The sequence below is a fragment of the Pseudorasbora parva genome, chromosome 19 (genome assembly GCF_024679245.1).
Source record: "Pseudorasbora parva isolate DD20220531a chromosome 19, ASM2467924v1, whole genome shotgun sequence".
Lineage (NCBI taxonomy): Eukaryota > Metazoa > Chordata > Actinopteri > Cypriniformes > Gobionidae > Pseudorasbora > Pseudorasbora parva.
The window spans coordinates 37259375-37278791 of NC_090190.1; the positions used below are offsets into that span (position 1 = coordinate 37259375).

A 19417-nucleotide genomic window follows, 5' to 3' on the forward strand; every position below is an offset into this window, starting at 1 on the left:
AAATTCAAGTTTGCCATCACAGGAATGAATTACATTTTTCAAAAATAGAAAAAGTTTCATTTTTGATCAAATTAATGCAGCCTTAGGGAAGGGAATTGTTTAAAAACATAAAAAAATAAAATAAAAAAAATTAACAGTAGTGTATAGCATGCCAATTATTTGTTTTGTCAACCACCTATCCAAACACTGAATTATTAGAACTTAAGAATCATAAAGGTCATGGCAGGCAGTGCAGTTTTGTCCCTGAACCTCAAATTAGTTCCTAGTCAGATCCATATGCATAGTTAAAAATCTGTGACCTGTAAAGTCATTGAATCCCTGTAGACTTCACCTGCTGCTCGCAGCATGGGTGTAATTGATTTGGCTTGAACCGATGACAGGAACATAATGTACAAAAACAACAAAAATCAATCATTAATTTACCAGTCTACTGAACCGAACACCTTCACAAGACGCCTCATGGTCTTAGCGGGGAGATGTGTATGAAAACAGTGTTTAACACTCAGTCCACACTACAAGAGAGCAGTACCTCCCTCCCATTTCAGTCAAGAAAGCTGTCAACTTTGCAAACAACCCGAATTTTGCAGTGCAGACATCTTTTTGGATTATAGTCAAAGTGATATATATATATATATATATATATATATATATATATATATATATATATATATATATATATATATATATATATATATATTTATATATATATATTTATATATATATTTTGCACTTGCACCGTAGATAATGGGTGCATTGACAATGGTCCATTAGTCATTTTTCCAGTAACTTCCATTAAATTAAACAAATGTGTAAAAAGCAATGTAATTGGTAAGGAAGATCCTCCCCTCAAGAAATAGCTTGTATTTCTGCATATGTGCCTGGATGTATACTACAACTGTCACGACAAATAACAGCCTCATTACGTTTCTATGGGAATATTATCAGTAAAAAAAAAGTTTAACTTGGAACATACATATACAGGCGAAATGCCTAACATAGATGACGGATACACATTCAGAGAAGTTTTTTTTTACTCACACCATTGGTTGAGTGAATGTTATGTCTGAGCCAATCAGGCTGCTCAAACAGATTGCAATTTAATTTTGTTTCACTAACAAATCACACACTTCCCCTTAAAAAAACTCACATAGACACATAAGCCCTATTCGGAAGGTAATTGTTTCTCGTGGGGTCATAAGGTATTTTCATCATTGATGAAATAAGGTCTGTGACTTTATTGCCGTCCGAATCTAGAATCTATGTCAGCGTTTTTCTCCCACCACCCGCTTCAAAATCTCTGGACGAATTGCCTACTGTTTTTGGCAAACACCAAGGTCATGTGGTAATTTAATTCCAATCTAAATGAGTTTTCAAGAAGTGATGATCACTTCAAAATTCACAATTTTTATCCTTTTTGACCACTGTGGAGCACCGTACGGTTATGCTTCACTGTAATATTTACAAGAGCAATATAATATTTCATCACGGCTCAAAATTAAAAGAAGAAAAGCACGTCATCATTTGAAATGGGCCGTTATTACGTAGAAATTATATATGTTAAAATAACCACAGCATTGTTTACCTCATGTAAATAAGAGGCTGTATTCACATATTTCCGCTTATTTCCATATGGAATAAAGACAGAAAACCATTTTAACTACAGGGAGTGCAGAATTATTAGGCAAATGAGTATTTTGACCACATCATCCTCGTTATGCATGTTGTCTTACTCCAAGCTGTATAGGCTGGAAAGCCTACTACCAATTAAGCATATTAGGTGATGTGCATCTCTGTAATGAGAAGGGGTGTGGTCTAATGACATCAACACCCTATATCAGGTGTGCATAATTATTAGGCAACTTCCTTTCCTTTGGCAAAATGGGTCAAAAGATGGACTTGACAGGCTCAGAAAAGTCAAAAATAGTGAGATATATTGCAGAGGGATGCAGCAGTCTTAAAAAAGCCAAGCTTCTGAAGCGTGATCATCGAACAATCAAGCGTTTCATTCAAAATAGTCAACAGGGTCGCAAGAGGATGTGGAAAAACCAAGGCGCAAAATAACTGCCTGTGAACTGAGAAAAGTCAAGCGTGCAGCTGCCAAGATGCCACTTGCCACCAGTTTGGCCATATTTCAGAGCTGCAACATCACTGGAGTGCCCAAAAGCACAAGGTGTGCAATACTCAGAGACATGGCCAAGGTAAGAAAGGCAGAAAGTCAACCACCACTGACAAGATACACAAGCTGAAACGTCAAGAGTGGGCCAAGAAATATCTCAAGACTGATTTTTCTAAGGTTTTATGGACTGATGAAATGAGAGTGAGTCTTGATGGGCCAGATGGATGGGCCCGTGGCTGGATTGGTAAAGGGCAGAGAGCTCGAGTCCGACTCAGACGCCAGCAAGGTGGAGGTGGAGTACTGGTTTGGGCTGGTATCATCAAAGATGAGCTTGTGGGGCCTTTTCGGGTTGAGGATGGAGTCAAGCTCAACTCCCAGTCCTACTGCCAGTTTCTGGAAGACACCTTCTTCAAGCAGTGGTACAGGAAGAAGTCTGCATACTTCAAGAAAAACATGATTTTAATGCAGGACAATGCTCCATCACACGCGTCCAAGTACTCCACAGCGTGGCTGGCAAGAAAGGGTATAAAAGAAGAAAATCTAATGATATGGCCTCCTTGTTCACCTGATCTGAACCCCATTGAGAACCTGTGGTCCATCATCAAATGTGCGATTTACAAGGAGGGAAAACAGTACACCTCTCTGAACAGTGTCTGGGAGGCTGTGGTTGCTGCTGCACGCAATGTTGATGGTGAACAGATCAAAACACTGACAGAATCCATGGATGGCAGGCTTTTGAGTGTCCTTGCAAAGAAAGGTGGCTATATTGGTCACTGATTTGTTTTTGTTTGGTTTTTGAATGTCAGAAATGTATATTTGTGAATGTTGAGATGTTATATTGGTTTCACTGGTAAAAATAAATAATTGAAATGGGTATAAATTTGTTTTTTGTTAAGTTGCCTAATAATTATGCACAGTAATAGTCACCTGCACACACAGATATCCCCCTAAAATAGCTAAAACTAAAAACTAAAACTTCCAAAAATATTCAGCTTTGATATTAATGAGTTTTTTGTGTTCATTGAGAACATGGTTGTTGTTCAATAATAAAATTAATCCTCAAAAATATAACTTGCCTAATAATTCTGCACTCCCTGTATGTGCGTCTATATGTCTTCCCATTTTTAAACCGATTTAAATAATACAATTTAAATTGATATTTCCTATTATTAAATTAAATATGCTTTTATTCTTATATTATTTCAAGCATATGACATTTTATTTACAGCATACAATCACGTTATTGACCACGTGTCGTGAGCAGCGCGTTCCCAGATACATTCCACTATAAATAAATCATTATCCGAATGCACAAGTTTTATCACTGAGGTGGCTTGCACACTTCCACATGACTAACAATACCATTCAAAAGTTTGAGGTCAGTAAGATTTTTTTGTTTGTAAAAAAAAAAAACTCAGATTCAGCAAGGATGCAATAAATTCATTGAAAGATGCAGAAAATACATTTATAATGTTACATTTTTCTGTTTTAAATAAATGCTGTTCTTTTGAACTTTCTATTCATCAAAGAATCCTGTTTCAACATTGACATTAATCAGAAATGTTTCTTGCAAATCATGTAAATCCTCATATTAGAATGATTTCTGGAGGATCATGTGACACTAAAGACTGGAGGAATGATGCTGAAAATTCACATTTAGGCCCCGTCCACATGAAGCCAGCGCTTTCCCGATCCAATCTTTTTTTTTTTCCTTGTTTCAAGAAATATCTGCGTCCACACAAGATTACCTAAACTGACTAAAACGATGTAGTTTGCATACCAGGCCAGTGTGTGGCGCTGTAATTCTGCCACAGAAATACACTAAAAACAGAGAAGAAGAGTTGTGGCCAGCAGGGGTATAGCAGTGGTCGGCGGTGAGGCGAAATCTCACAGTAAAATAACAATAAATACATTTGCTACTTAACAGATGTGTTTTATTAATGCCTACACCTACCCCAACCCAAAACATACCCTTACAATAATGCAGATACGTTAATTAAATGACGCGATATTGATGTGCGCATGCCCAGTGCCCGTAGTTGTATCCCTTAACTCTTTCACCATGCTGGACATAGTGTGATGACATCACCGTTTCAGAAAATATACGGATTCGCTGCACACACGAAACCAGAAGATGCTCGTTTTCAGATTTACCCACTTTGGGACCCGGTTTCGAAAAATATCGGATTCATGCTTCAAAACGCCGGATCCGTGTGGACGAAACGCTGATACGGTACAAAATGTATACGTATACAGCTAAACGCGTATCCGTGTGGACGGGGCCTTAATCACAGGAATACATTTTTAAAATATATTAAAATGGAAAACAGCTCTTTAAATTGCAATAATTTTTCACAGTAGTATTGTTTTTACTGTATTTATTTGTATCAGATGAATGCTGCCTTGGTGAGCACAAGAGACATTAAGGGCCCTATTTTAACGATCTGAAACGCAAGTGTCAAAGCGCAAGTATCTTTGTGGGCGGGTCTCGGCGCTGTTGCTATTTTCCCGGCGGGATAAATGGCTCTTGCGCCCGGCGCAAATCTAAAATGGGTTGGTCTGAAGTAGCTTCATTATTCATAGGTGTGGTTTGGGCGTAACGCGAATAAACCAATCAGAGCGTCATCCAACATTCCCTTTAAAAGCAGCTGCGCAAGTTCCATTATGGGTTGTTATTATTATGGCGTATTTACCAGGCACACGTTCTTGTAAGAGCAGCCCTTACGAAACAAAAATATATTGCAGTATATTGGAAAATTTCATGCAATACATTAGGCAATATATTCACATATATGGGAATTAATATTTATATCTTTCAATATATTGCAATATATTGAAAGCGGCAATCATTTGTATAGTTTGCAATATATTACATGAATATATAATATATTTTATAATACCATCAATATATTATTCCATATATTTACAATATATTAAAATATATTTCAAGTAAAATATTGGTAAATATATTTTCCTTTCGTAAGGGAGTGAAAGACAGAGAAGTTGTGTTGTAGCCTATGGGGATGGGAGAAACCCACCCAAAATAGTGTCGGTTAAACAGGCGTCGGTTAAACAGTTTTTTAGTTTTTCAGTCGATTTTTTTTTCCTGGTTCTTGACGGAGAAACCAATTTGTCAGATGTCCTTATATACATATATGTCTTGTCACTATTGGGCAAACAGGTCTGATCCTTAATTACCACATTAAGCCTGAATAATTTGTAAGCTAGATTTATGCCTATTTTTTCACATCTTCGTGGCACACCACAATGTGTTCATATTTTTTTAGTGTAACAATTTATGATTTGCAAAAATAACTGTTGCATCTGTGTAGATTACATGAGCAAAGTGTATGCGCGTTGTACACGCTATACATTATGGTCAAGCATGCGCCCTTAAAATAGCATAATGAACAACGCGCCACTGACTTTAGACCAGGTTTTTTCTGGTCAGTGGCGGAACAGCAAAATACCACCAGGGATTGTTTGCGCCGGAACACGCCTCCTTTTTTGCGCTGAACCGCCCAAGGAGCGCAAGTTCATTCTCTAGTTTAGCGACGTGCTTCTGTGGAGGGAAAAGCGCGCTTTGCGCGGGTGCAAAATTGGAATGACACATGCGTCGGTGTACAAAGTCAATTGCGCTGGGTGCAAGATAGGGCCCTAAGTCTTACTGACCCCAAACTATTTAAGGGTAATGTATTTTATTTAGTTGATGTCTAGCAGGTGGTCTTAGGGTTCTCGTAGTAGAGAGCATTTGATTGGACACGTTTTAGATGCAACCTTGAGTCCAAGATGAGCCATTAAAATGTTTGTGTTTTTTCCCATTAAATAAACTGCATATATGTGCAAAAGTATTAAGCAGTACAACGGTTCATTTCTTTTAGGAAGACTAATTGCTAACATATTATCTCAAAACTAATGAGACATGAACTTAAACTCCAACACAATGCTGTCTATTCATTGCTTCTAAAAAGAACATGAACTTGTTCTGGAATGTGAGAGCACATTCAAAATTGAACTGCACAGAGTGAGCCCAACTGGCTGTTAGTGTTCGTACATGATGCTGTCACCCTGTGCTCTTCCTGCACAGGTCGTTTTTTAGAACAGACACTTAAAGCCATTAATCAAGGCCTTCAAACATGCAGAAGAACACACACTTACCCTCTCTGGAAGAGATCCACATTGTGAAACTTGTGCAACTCCAGCGAGAACTCCACAGTGCCCTGTACTTCAGACATCATTTATTCCATCACCTAGAGAGACCAAGAGAAGTTCATTTGCAGCTAAACACAAAAAGGATTGCATTGTTTTATCTAACCCAGAATGCTTTTATCTTTTAGAACTCTCTGTGTTGCTGTACCGTTTGTCTTGTCAACGGAGCTGTTTGCCCATTGTGAGGGAGTGTGTTGTTCAATGAACATAATCCAGTGACTTAGTAATAGAGCGGCAGACGCACACCCGTGACTCAGGAAGATGCCATCTCGAATTACTCAGTCTCTGACTCATCTCAGACGATATTTGTTCTAAGAGCCTGATGTGCCACTCTGTGACAAACCCGTGTATGACAAGATGAATGATAGAACTGGCATTTCTGGACGTGATCCCAAATCATACTTATGACACAATCCGTCTAAGAGAAGCCGCAGCTCCAAGCCACTCTGCTCAAGCTGGACCTGTATGAGTGTGTGGTGCTAATCATATCTTGTGGCTTTTTCCCACACAGCAGGTTGTGTAGTTGTGACACGAGCGGAATGGCTGGAATCTGAGACGATATTAGCGTTTCCAGACTGGCTGAATGGCGGAAGAATCAGCATGTTTTAGAAAGGAAAAATCAGCCATGGTTATTAGTATTCACCTTTTTGTCTATTTCTCTGTCTCTGTTTAACAGTGCGTTTTGTTGCATGCTCTCTTTCACAACTTTTACATCCTTCTTGTAGAAGTTAAGACTTATATATTCACTAGGCCATATTGGTGCCCAATTGTCTCATGAATAAGTGATCATCAGTTTCAAAATCAAAAGTAATTAATAAATAGTATAGAATAGTAAACATATATATATATAGCCTAAAATAAAATTTTAATTGAGAAAAATGGGAAAACCATTTCCTCTGAAATAAAGAAAACTTTCCTCTGTGTAATACAGTAATGAGTATCATCATTAATATGCTGAGAAGAGGAATATCAGACTCATCATTGAAATGAGAAATGAGGGGTATAATGTGCTCAATTATGCTGAAAATAATGTTGCAGTGCAAAAACTCCTAAGGGTCTTGATAATAGAAATATTGTCTTTTTTTAAAATATCTGTATCAGTCTAATTCGCCTGATATTGGAAGCCGATGGAATCAGAATAATTGAAACTGTCCTCTGCCAAGTTACGAGAAGTGAACTGTCATCTACAATTCAATCATGTTTAAATCTTTCAATGTCTTAAAATATTCTAGATTAAATCTTCCTGTAAACAATTTCGTTATCAGTAATCATATACAGTTGGGCAAAAAAGTATTTAGTCAACCACTAACTATGCAAGTTATCCCACTTAAAAAGATGAGAGAGTCCTGTAATTATGACAGACAGAATGAGAGAAAAAAAATCCAGAAAAGTAATCTTTTTTAAAGAATTTATTTGCAAATTATGGTGGCAATTAAGTATTTGGTCAATAACAAAAGTTAGTCTCAATATTTTGTTATATACCCATTGGTGACAATGACAAAGGGTCAAATGTTTTTTTGTAAGTCTCCACAAGGTTTTTACACACTGTTACTAGTAGTTTAGCCAATTTCTCCATGCAGATCTTCTCTAGAGCAGTGATTTTTTTGGGCTGTCACTGGGCAACATGGATTTTCAACTCCCTCGAAAGATTTTCTATGGGGTTGAGATCTGGAGACTGACCAGGCCACTCCAGGACCTTGAAATGCTTCTTATGAAGTCCCTCCTTCATTGCCCCAGGTGATATGTTTGGGATCATTGTCATGCTGAAAGACCTAGCCACATTTTATATTCAATGCTCTTGCTGATAAAAGGAGGTTTTTACTCAAAATCTCAAGATACATGGCCCTGTTCATTCTTTCCTTTACACGGATCAGTCATCCTGGTCCCTTTGCAGAAAAACAGCCCCAAAGCATGATGTTTCCACCCCCAAGCTTCACAGTAGGAATGTTCTAGTGGATGCAACTCAGCGTTGCAATTCTATTTGGAGTTTTTACCAAAAAGTTATATTTTGGTTTCATCTGACCATATGACATTCTCCCAATCCTCTTCTGGATCATCCAAATGCTTTCTAGCAAACTTCAGACAGACCCGGACATGTACTGGCTTAAGCAGGGGGACACATCTGGCACTGCAGGATTTGAGTATCTGGTGTGTTACTGATGGTAGCCTTTGTTACTTTGGTCCCAGCTCTCTGCAGGTCATTCACTATGTACCCCGGCATGGTTCTGGGATTTTTGCTCACTGTTCTTGTGATCATTTTGACCCCACAGGGTGAGATCTTGAATGGAGCCCCAGATCGAGGGAGATTATCAGTGGTCTTGTATGTCTTCCATTTTCTAATAATCGCTCCCACAGTTAATTTCTTCACACCAAGCTGCTTACCTATTGCAGATGCAGTCTTCCCAGCCTATTGCGGGTCTACAATTTTGTTTCTGGTGTTCTTTGACAGCTCTTTGGTCTTGGCCATACTGGAGTTTGGAGTCTGAATGTTTGAGGTTGTGGACAGGTGTCTGTTATACTGATAACGTGTTCAAACAGCTGCCATTAATACAGGAACGAGTGGAGGACAGAGGAGCCTCTTAAAGAAGAAGTTACAGGTCTGTGAGAGCCAGAAATCGTTTTTTTTTTTTTTTTTTTTTTTTGGTGACCAAATACTTATTTTCCACCATAATTTGCAAATAAAATATTTTAAAATCTGATTTTTTTTCTTATTCTGTCTCTCATAGTTGAAGTGTAACTATGATGAAAATTACAGGGCTCTCTCATTTTTTTAAGTGGGAGAACTTGCACAATTGGTGGCTGACTAAATAAGTTTTTGCCCCACTGTATGTGCAGTATGGACTGGAAATAATTCTACCAGTTATGCTTCATAAACAAGAATTGGTTTAATTTGGTTGACTTATCTATCATTTTCTTTCCCAGTAGTGATATGAAGAAACATCAAGGCATCTTTCTATAAAAAAATGCAGCATGTGTCCATGATCTCCACTGTCATATTGCCTACGAATCTGCAGTTTTAAGGACGTCCCATCGGTCGGGGGCAAAGAAGCAGAATTTCCTGGATCTAAATCAGCTGGCATATTGCAGGTGAGAAAACCAGTTGCAACAGAATGTGACGGCCAAACTAGACGTGCACCCACCCTTATTATGCATGTGTTTCCTACAGTGCTCCAGTAAACTGAACATGGTCAAAGTTGTCATCAATCAAATCGATGAGACATATCTCAATGAAGCTTAGATTAGACTTTCCAGACAAATTAAAACAAGACGAAAATAGCTTTATTTACAAAGTTAGTACCCGTGTCACAGACCTGCACAAAATCACTTTGGTGTTTCTAAGCAGTTACAGATGCACCTGTCCAAATCTCCCACAATGCAATGCTTGACCTTATGAATGTAAAAATATTTTTAAAAAAAATCTTGATTCGTTATGAAATTTTTAAACAAATTTGGATTAAACACACAAAATAACCTCATTTGCTTCCAACTGGATTTGGATGTAATGTAGGGAAGTTGGTGACAATTCCATCCACTGATTTGTATGAAAATTGATTTCACATAAAATAAACTTAATGGAAACACCATGATGTGCATAAATTCTAAAATAAAATATTGTGCACTCAATGGAGGTAGATACATTTTGTATCCGATAAGAATGCATGCCGATAAGAATGCATGCACAAACTACGATGGAAACCTATTTACTGAATAAATCTATTGATGCTCAACACTTAAAAAAAAAAAAAAAATTTTTTTAACTTTGTCTCAGCAGAGAATGTGATTGGATAACTAGACTAACCAGTGGACCAATTTCATTATACAGCATCTCAAATGTTGTTTTGGTCATTCTGAAATGCCTGAGCCAAAGTCTGTCATTATATTTGGGTATAATGACCTCCCACAAATGTCTAGCACGATTGTGATTTATGAAAATGAGCCACAGTGTCTTCCCCTTGCAGAAACTTCCTTGTTTATCCCTATTTTGCACAGATTTTGTTCTCCTGAACACATGGGTGAAATGGTGCTTCATTCGCAAATGTTTTATGCAAACTTCCAATTTTTCCCATGTGTTAAATTCTAAATTTAAAACTATTGAATTGGTTAGCATTGTATGATGCATATGCAATGCAAAATGTATTTTACATGCATTTTTAAAGTTAAAGTGTATATTCTAAGCCACTAGCGTCACAATTTGAAAAGTATAAAAAATAATGATCGAACATGCATCAAACCGGTATTTTGAGCACACCTGCCTCTGCCATTGGTTGAAAAAACAAAACAAAAAACAGATAGTCCTGCCTCAAAATCACCCATTGGTTGAAGCAGGAAATGTCTGAATGTTCAGACAAACACAGAAAGGCTGTGTTGGAAGACTGTAGTTCTTTTGTACTGTAGTATGGTAGAAAAATAATGAATCAAATGAATGTACATAGATTTTTTTTAACATTATTTACATAAGAATTCCTAAACTGATCTAAATCACAATGCAAATTCCTGTTTAAAATTACTCTGATCTGTTTTGCTAAAGCAGTGAGCATGTGACAGCTGCTTATCAAATGTGCTCCACAAGTCCTGAAAAGTGAAGCCAAAGCATTTTGATTTCCCCACGGGTGGCTTGCTGTGGTATAGGTCATAAGCCCCGCCCTTTAACCCCGAGACCTTGATACCGCGGCTCCAGCTCAGGATTACTGCTGCGCAGACTGAGGCTCCGAATGATGTAATCAGCAATAACTGTTTCTAGGATATTTTGACTTCATTCTAAAGTGAAGGGATCATCCTTTTTTATAGTCTATGCTTCCTATTAATAAACAGAGACATTTTTGAAATGTTTCCAAACTGTGTGTTCCATAGTAAAAACTACAAGAGCTTCACTGTCAGACGTGATGGCGAGGGCAACACTGTTTCTCTTAGCACTGATGAAATATTGATAGGAAAGTTGTCCCAGAAAACATTAACAGAGGGAGTTTAAAAAGGAAACAATAAAGAGGCGGGGCATGAGCGAGTATGACGTAGCATTTGATGGCTATTATTAATGGTTTAGTTTGGTGGTTAAAGGTTTACAGCTCTAGAGCGGCAGTCACCTTCCTCTGGCAGCTGATGCTGAGAAACGAAAAATAAGTTTCCTTTATAATGCTGCCCTTGTGTTAACCGGCACAATGTTCCACCGTGTTTGATTCAATATCCTGAGACAGGTCGGAGAGCATTGACCTCTGCAGCTGCTTGAGCAGAAACAGAGGGCATTATGGGCAACAGTTTTTTTTTTTTTTTTTTTTTTTTTTTTTAAAGATACAGATGAAGTCACTTCAGATAAATGTATCTACTGCATTAATAAATATAGAATAGAATATTATAAAGTTGCTTTGGTAAATGTACCTGATAAGCTAAAGGGTTAGTTCACCCAAAAATGAAAATTCTGTCATTAAGTACTCACCCTCATGCCAATTCAAACCTATAAGACCTCCGTTCATCTTCAGAACACAAATGATACTTCTGTTGAAATCCGATGGCTCAGAAAGGCCTTCATTGACACCAATGTCATTTCCTCTCTCAAGACCCATAAAGGCACTAAAGACGTCGTTACAAAGCCCATCTCACTACAGCGGCTCTACAATCATTTTATGAAGCCACCAGAATAGTTTTTGTGCGGAAAAAAAACATAAATAATGACTTGTATAGTGATGGGCCAATTTCAAAACAAAACTTCCTGAAGCTTCGGAGTTTAATGATATATAATGATATATATATATATATATAACAAATTATAAATAAGGCTTGTGAAAGAAACGAGGTATAATCTGTGTGATTTATTCATGCTACAAGAAATGCTTACAAGTTTGTAATTCATTTAGATAGTGCAGTAGTATGATGAAACAATATTGGTTTAACTGAGTTCACTACTTCCGTTATAATAAAAAAATAAAATTAAAAAAACACACACAGTGGATGTTACTGAACAATAAACCGCTATCAAAAATCTTGTTTGCAAAGGAAGTCTGGAAAGTGAATCTCTCCGTGTGTTTGGACTGTGAAGAGATCGGCCAAACGAATTACAGTGGACTGAATTACTGGGCATATTTAATATTCTCAGATATCTACAAATATTATGAAATTGTAACCTGCACTGCTCCAAGTATACTTCCAGCAATATTCAATATTCTTGCGCATCTCTTGTGTGGTCATAAATCTACTGCTGACTGAAGACACTTGCTCGAGTTGTGTGCCTAATCAATTCTGCAGGCTGTGGGCTTGCTGTGAGTGATCTATGATTTCATTCTGGCAGGAGTGAAGAGTCTTATTGGCCTGTCAGTTTGTGTCAGTCTGTATGTGAGCTTGCATATATCTGTTTGAGCCTGTGTTTGTAATTCTACATGGCAAATGTGAATGGCTCTTCCTTGAATAGAGTACAAAATTGGGCCACTCTTAAAAAAAATGAAGCCACTTTTGCAAATAGTGAAAGGAGGTGTTTAAACTTCAGAAAATGTTCTTCAACAACCTCACATGGTCAAAGTAAGTTGATTTAGCAACAAATGTGCTTTAGGAAAGACACAAATAAAAAAACTCTTGAGCTGCAACACACACACACTTGTTTGTTTTTTTAAATGAGGGGACGTTCCATAGGTGTAATGGTTTTTATACCATACAAACAGTATTTTCTATCCCACTACACTGCCCATGCCCCTAAACCTACCCAACACAGAAAACATTGTGAATATTTACTTTCTCAACAAAAAAAAGCATTCTGTATGATTTATAAGCTTTTTGAAAAGAGGTGACATGGGGAATGTCCTCATATTTCACCCTCTCCTTGTAATACTTATGTCATACCCATGTCATTATACACATTTGTGTCCTGATATTTCACAAAAACAAGCACACACACACACGCACACACACACAAAATCAGCCATTAGGCACACATGTTCAACTGTTTTTTTGACTCAAATATCTAATCAGCCAATCACATAGTAACAACTCAGTGCATTTAGGCATATAGAGGAACAATATGATCTGCTTAAGCTCAAACTGAGCGTCAGACTGGGGAAGAAATGTGATTTAAATGACTTTGAACGTGGCATGGTTGCTGGTGCCTGACTATTATTTCAGAAACAGTTGATCTACTGTAAATTCCACACTCAACCATCTCTAGGGTTTACAGAGAATGGTCAGAGAGAAAAAAAATTCCAATGAGCGGCAGTTCTGTGGCACAAAATGCCTTGTTGATGCCAGAGATCAGAGGAGAAGAGAAGGCCAGACTGTTTCCAGCTGATAGAAAGGCAACAGTAACTCAGATAACCGCTCATAACAACAGAGGTTTGCTGAAGAGCATCTCTGAATGCACAACACGTCAAACTTTGAAGCAGATTGACTACAGCAGCAGAGGACACACTGTGTGCCACTCCTGTCAGTAAAGAACAGGAAACTGAAACTATAATTTACACAGGCTCACCAAAATTGGACAATAGAAGATTAGAAAAACATGGCCTGGTCTGATGAGTCTCTATTTCTGTGACCTTCAGTTGACAGGGTCAGAAATTGGTGTAAACTACATGAAAGCCTGGATCCACGACTTTATTCAGCATTGTCTTCTCTTCCAGGATTGTTTTCAATCCTCAAATAGAGTGTCGAACGGTTACGAATCAGCGTATCGATTCATGATTCGGGCCGCGTGTCAAACTGCTGAAATCATGTGACATTGGCGATCTGAATTATGAATCGATACACTGATTCATAACCGTTTTAATCTTTGTTTGAGGATTGAAAACAAACACAGAAGAGAAGACAATGCTGAATAAAGGTGTAGTTTTTGTTATTTTGGGACCAAAATGTATTTTCGATGCTTTGGACTACTCTGATGATTTTATTACCTTTTTGGTCCTTCTGGAAAGCGACAGTATAGTGTGCATACGTTTTCAATGGAGAGACAGAATCTCGGACTAAATATAAAATCTCTTAAACTGTGTCTGAAGATGAACGGAGGTCTTATGAGTGTAAGGACATACATTTAATTTTTGGGTGAACTAACCTTTTAAGGCAGTTCTGAAGGCAAAAAGGGTGTACCTAATAATGTGGCCTGTGAGTGTATACAAATTAGTATTAAATCATTTAGATAACAATTTTAAATGGCTGAGCATAACAAAGAATTTATATATTATAATATATATTTCTTCCATTCCATGCTATTGAAAAAGATCAAACTTCCTGTGTTATGGAGGGTTGTGTTTTTAAACACTATCTGTGACAGTGAATTAGATATAAAAATGGTAAAATTATGTTTATTAAAAATGATAATAAATTATAAAATTCTCATAATCAAAACTGAACACTGCTTTCACTGGCACTACGTGTCAGACGAGCCAGCGGACAATGTTTTCACTCCTAATTTGAGTCGTGTCTGAAATTGATCAGCAAACACCTAGAAAGTGATCCGGTGAGTCACAAGCTTTCATTCATCTTCAGTTAAGATGATTCTTTGCCTTTCCTGAAAGGGTTTCCTGTTCGTTCAGACCTCGTGGCAACATGTACAGTATGCTGATGTCATTGTGCTGATGTTTATATAAATGTCTATTAAAATCGATTTATTTTTGTCCTCTGCCAGTAATGTTTTTGCCATTGCAGGAATACAAAAACAACCGGTGTAAACCCAACTATACGACAACTTAACCTTAGGCTGCACATGGCCATGGTAAGAAAGAAAATATGCAACAGGTTTAGTTTCTGCCTTGAAAAGCTTTAAAAACATGCTGACTCGGCTCAAACCTTGAACAACATTTTAGACAGCACAATGCGGTCAGTTTTATACAGGAATGCCAATGAATTAAGCTGTTGAACTGGAACATTTAATGCTCTTTGACAACATACGGTACAGCATATTCCTTGAACTGGAATTACTTTTTCTATTTTACAGCACCAGCCTTGAACACAGACACCATGCCTCAGAAATCAAACAGGTAACCCTCTGTCTAACGTGGCTACACTGACTTTACCATCATACTAACGAATTTGTAGTAGTTTTTGGAGTTGTGGGTGGGTATGCAAGTGCATTATATATTGCAACTGCCTAGTACATACTATTTTTAAAGAGTTCCCATTCAGTTTGTCACATTCGATGTTATGTCGATACTGACGTAATGGGGTCCTGCCTGGCTTTCCTGTAGCTCAACCAGTAGAGCGTGGCGCTAGCAACGCCAAGGTCATGGGTTCGATTCCCAGGGAAAGCAAGAACTGATAATAATGTATAATGTGTACCTTGAATGCAATGTAAGTCGCTTTGGATGAAAGCGTCTGCCAAATGCGTAAATGTAAATGTGGGAGCCCAATCACCTCCAAGTGGTAACTAAATGAGCCAATGGATATTGGCAAGTTAAATTTGCATGCCGACAGCTTGTTTTTTTCAATAATTACAACCCTGCAGTGCCAGAAGAGCTAGTCGGTGTTTTAAACGCAGAGTGTTCGTATACAAAAGAAACTAAAATTAAAAAAGCAGAAATGTCCGCAAACTGGACACAAGTCGAGACCACGGAGCTCCTTACTATCCGCGCTGAAGCTGAGATTGCTCGCCATTATACGTCACATCCGGATGTCACGTGTCAACTCGACCCGGGGCCGTTAAGCCTTGTGTGTGAAAGCGCACATATTACGGTATTTCGCTGGCAGTGTGAATGGACCAAATCTAGCGGCCCGAGAACAAATGCCGGGTCGTATTATCCGTGTATTTGCTGGAATCACAGTGTGAAAGGGGCTTCTCTCTCTCTCTCTCTCTCTCTCTCTCTCTCTCTCTCTCTCTCTCTCTCTCTCTCTCTCTCTCTCTCTCTCTCTCTCTCTCTCTCTCTCCTTCCTCCCTAACCCCCCCCTCCTACTTTGCCTCCTGTCAACTAACTGTCCTGTCATAAAAGCCAAAAACATTTCTGGTTGTTCATCACACTGAAAATAAAAGGTTAAGGTAGGCACATTGCATTGTGGGATACATAATCTAAAACATTGTGCTTTGTATGCACATCTTAGCAAAACTAGTAGATTCGGTTATTTCATATATACCGAAAATTCACATGATGTGCATAGTATTCATAATCTTTAGTTAAGGTAATAGTATGGGATAGTAACATATTCTTTTTCTCAAATAAGTTGTTTGTGACGCAAGTCTTTACTTTGCTCTAGAATTAGACCAATTTTCTACAGTCATAAGACGGGGTGAGATAACGGGTTTGCTTTTTGTGGTTCGATCACAAGACAAATATGACTGAACTACACGCAAGGCCAAAAAAAGAACAGATAAAAGATTCTTACTGTATGTATTGATGGATGTAATTTGCTTGATATTCAGTAAGATATTCAGTCCTACAGTTATGCTGGTAAAAGATTTATTCGCCATGTGCTTGACCCCCGAAGGAAAAATGTGATCGTGAAAAGAGATTAGAGAGAACACATGAGAGCAAGTCACAAGACCGCATGAGACCAGTAAGAGTACAAACGGTTACAATTCCACTCAAAGTGACCTGAGAAAACCTGAAATACACACACATGCTGTCTGATGGGGTTTGCACACACAGCTGCTCGTATTGCAGTATTCACAGACTCAAATCTGTTAACATGTAAACATCCTGAATGGGCCATACGGAGATAAAACCACACGAAAGTGCAAAGATGTCACTGACTGCATTACATTGCTTCCTAACCGACTTTAAACACAACGCAATGTTATTCTTCATATAGATGAAAACACTGACGCAACTCAAAGCCATTCAAAGAGGCGATTTGATGTTTAATGTGGAGTTTGGAGTTGAAATTTCGCTGTGAGCGTGGCTATCCAATTAGCAATATGTCCACTTGTGGCTGGTTAGTACATTTTTCCTGTTCATTTTATTGTGTAACACTGGGTCCTAAACAGGTATAATGTTTCCAACTAAAAGTCAGTTGTCAGTCACAAAAATATGTGGCAACAGTTAGTTTTAAGGTGACATAGTTGCACGTTACTACATGTACTTACTATAGTAAGAACAGTAAATTATGCATAACCAAAAGTAACCAAATCCTAACCATAACTCTATAGTAAGTACATGTAGTTCTTCAATATTACTCTGTACTTTCTTGTGTAAGTATAATGTAACTACTTCACCAAAAATGTTGAATGGTTCAACATATTTAGAGATAGTTTAAACATAGGTATGGAAGCCCGTTTCCGCCCGTTTAAAGTCACAATTCTAACTTTATATCACGCAATTGCTAGCCTGACGACATCATACTCAATTCTAGTCAGAATATGAGTCTGATCTGCTCAATTGGGCTGTCATTACGGGGTGTGTTTCAACCGAACCAGGAAAGACCTCAATTGGATAGACTGACAACCAATCAGAGCAACGAAGAGATGCGTAGTTGTCAAATGTCAACAGACATCTCAACTGCACTGTGTTGCCAAGTCCGCGTTCTTTTTCCGCGGGTTGTTTTCCATGTCCGCGGGTTGAAGCAACCTCAATTATGTGGACAGGAATGTGAATTTTAGCAGGCAACCTTGCCAAAATAACACACATTTTACCCCCCAAATGCCTTTTTTTTAATAGCTAAAGAAACATTTATTTGTAATATTTTAATGTTTTAGTTATTTTCTGTAGATTTTTTTCTGTTAGAACTTGTCATTTTAATATATTCATATTTACATATGCAATTTAGAATTGCATATGTAAATATGGGTAATTTGTTATTATTATTATTATTATTATTATTATTATTATTATTATTATTATTATTATTATTGTTTATTTTTTAATCTAGTAGCTTTTTAAAAACTATCAGTCAATTAATAGGTTATCGGCAAGAGTGGTCCAACCTGGCTATCGGTATCGGTAAAATCCACTATCGGTCGACTTTTAGTCTAAAGCCCGTCCTGACAATTTGATTGGTCCGAACAGTTTCTGTTCGGGCATAATTACTCCTCTATGGATTGAGTCCAGACCGAACTGCCCAAGCTCAAATGTTGTGGGCGGGGCAAGGTTTGGCTGGCATCCAGGCTACACAATTGCGACTTTCTATCTCAAATTTCTAACTTTATAACCCTCAATTGTGAGAAAAAAGTCAGAATTGTGACTATATCACGCAATTGGATGTTTATATCTCCGAATTCTGACTTTATATCATGCAATTGTGAGGGAAAAAAAGTCAGAATTTGGAGATAAAAAGTCAGAATTACTCTTTTTATTTTTTTATTTAGAGGCGGAAACAGGCTTCCATATATAGGCCTACTTCATATTTAATGTACAGCTATTTATATTTCAATTTCACAATGGGTGGAACTACCCAGCAGAAATGAAACCAATCCTGTTGCTTTTTTTTGCATTAACAAAGTCTGAACAATGCTAACTGGTTTATTTATGTAAACCTCACGATCAGACACAATTCAGGAATCCCTTGAATTCCTGTGCTAACTTAGCTGTTATTCTTTCCCCCAACATTCCCACAACATCATGTTGCGCCTGGAGCGATGTTGACAGACCTGACCGTTTGGACGTCTGCTGGAAAATCGGCTGTTTTACCACATCCGTACAGCGCGCTGGCGTCTGGGGTATTACTTGTCCTCCGGCAAGCCTGGGCCGCATCCATTAAACACGTCGAAAAGCGTATGTGCCCCGGCGGGACGCGCAGGTTTGCCTTTGAATGTCACCCTCTATACGGTCCAACATTCACAGTGCTCAAGTCATTTACAGCCCAGATTATTCCAGATTTTACAACAGCCTGTAAATGCTAGACTGAGTCAAATGCCATGAGCTGAATTTTTAAGTCTCCTCTACATGAGATGTAATTTGAAAAATAGATCCGCAGCCTGACCCGCCGAGACGGAGCTGTAAATGTCAGATTTATTGACCTTCACGGAAAGACGTCATCCCTCCACCACCTGAGCAATTCCCGTTTAGATTATGTTTTGCTCTGTTGTTTTTTGTCGTCTCCCGTTCACAGTGAACGCCTGAATTTGATGAATTCCAGTTACATTCCAGCGGAATTGTGCCGTTGTTAGTGAGCTTCTGTAGTCAGGAGTTTCATGAGTCTTCAGCAGGCTGTTCTGTCAGTTCAGCCCTGCTAGAAACACCTCATTACACAAAACCT

General features: G+C 38.1%; 2 protein-coding genes and 1 non-coding gene across 3 annotated transcripts in view; 2 read left to right on the plus strand and 1 right to left on the minus strand.

Moving 5' to 3' along the window:
* fam135b (family with sequence similarity 135 member B) overlaps positions 1-19417 on the minus strand; it is a 75992-nt gene that overhangs the window by 55745 nt on the left and 830 nt on the right. Inside the window, exon 2 of the mRNA XM_067425546.1 lies at positions 6275-6366. Within this exon, the coding sequence (XP_067281647.1) occupies positions 6275-6354 (80 nt within the window). The 5' untranslated portion in view covers positions 6355-6366. The remainder of the gene's footprint in view (positions 1-6274; positions 6367-19417) is intronic.
* The window catches only part of LOC137047715 (collagen alpha-3(IX) chain-like), a 94561-nt gene that overhangs the window by 8183 nt on the left and 66961 nt on the right, over positions 1-19417 (plus strand). The window contains exons 5-7 of the mRNA XM_067425548.1: positions 9248-9412; positions 14942-15008; positions 15231-15273. The gene's annotated coding sequence lies outside the window, so the exon portion shown is untranslated. The remainder of the gene's footprint in view (positions 1-9247; positions 9413-14941; positions 15009-15230; positions 15274-19417) is intronic.
* Positions 15469-15543, plus strand: trnaa-agc (transfer RNA alanine (anticodon AGC)). Its single transcript has one exon. It is a non-coding gene; the product is annotated as a tRNA-Ala (tRNA).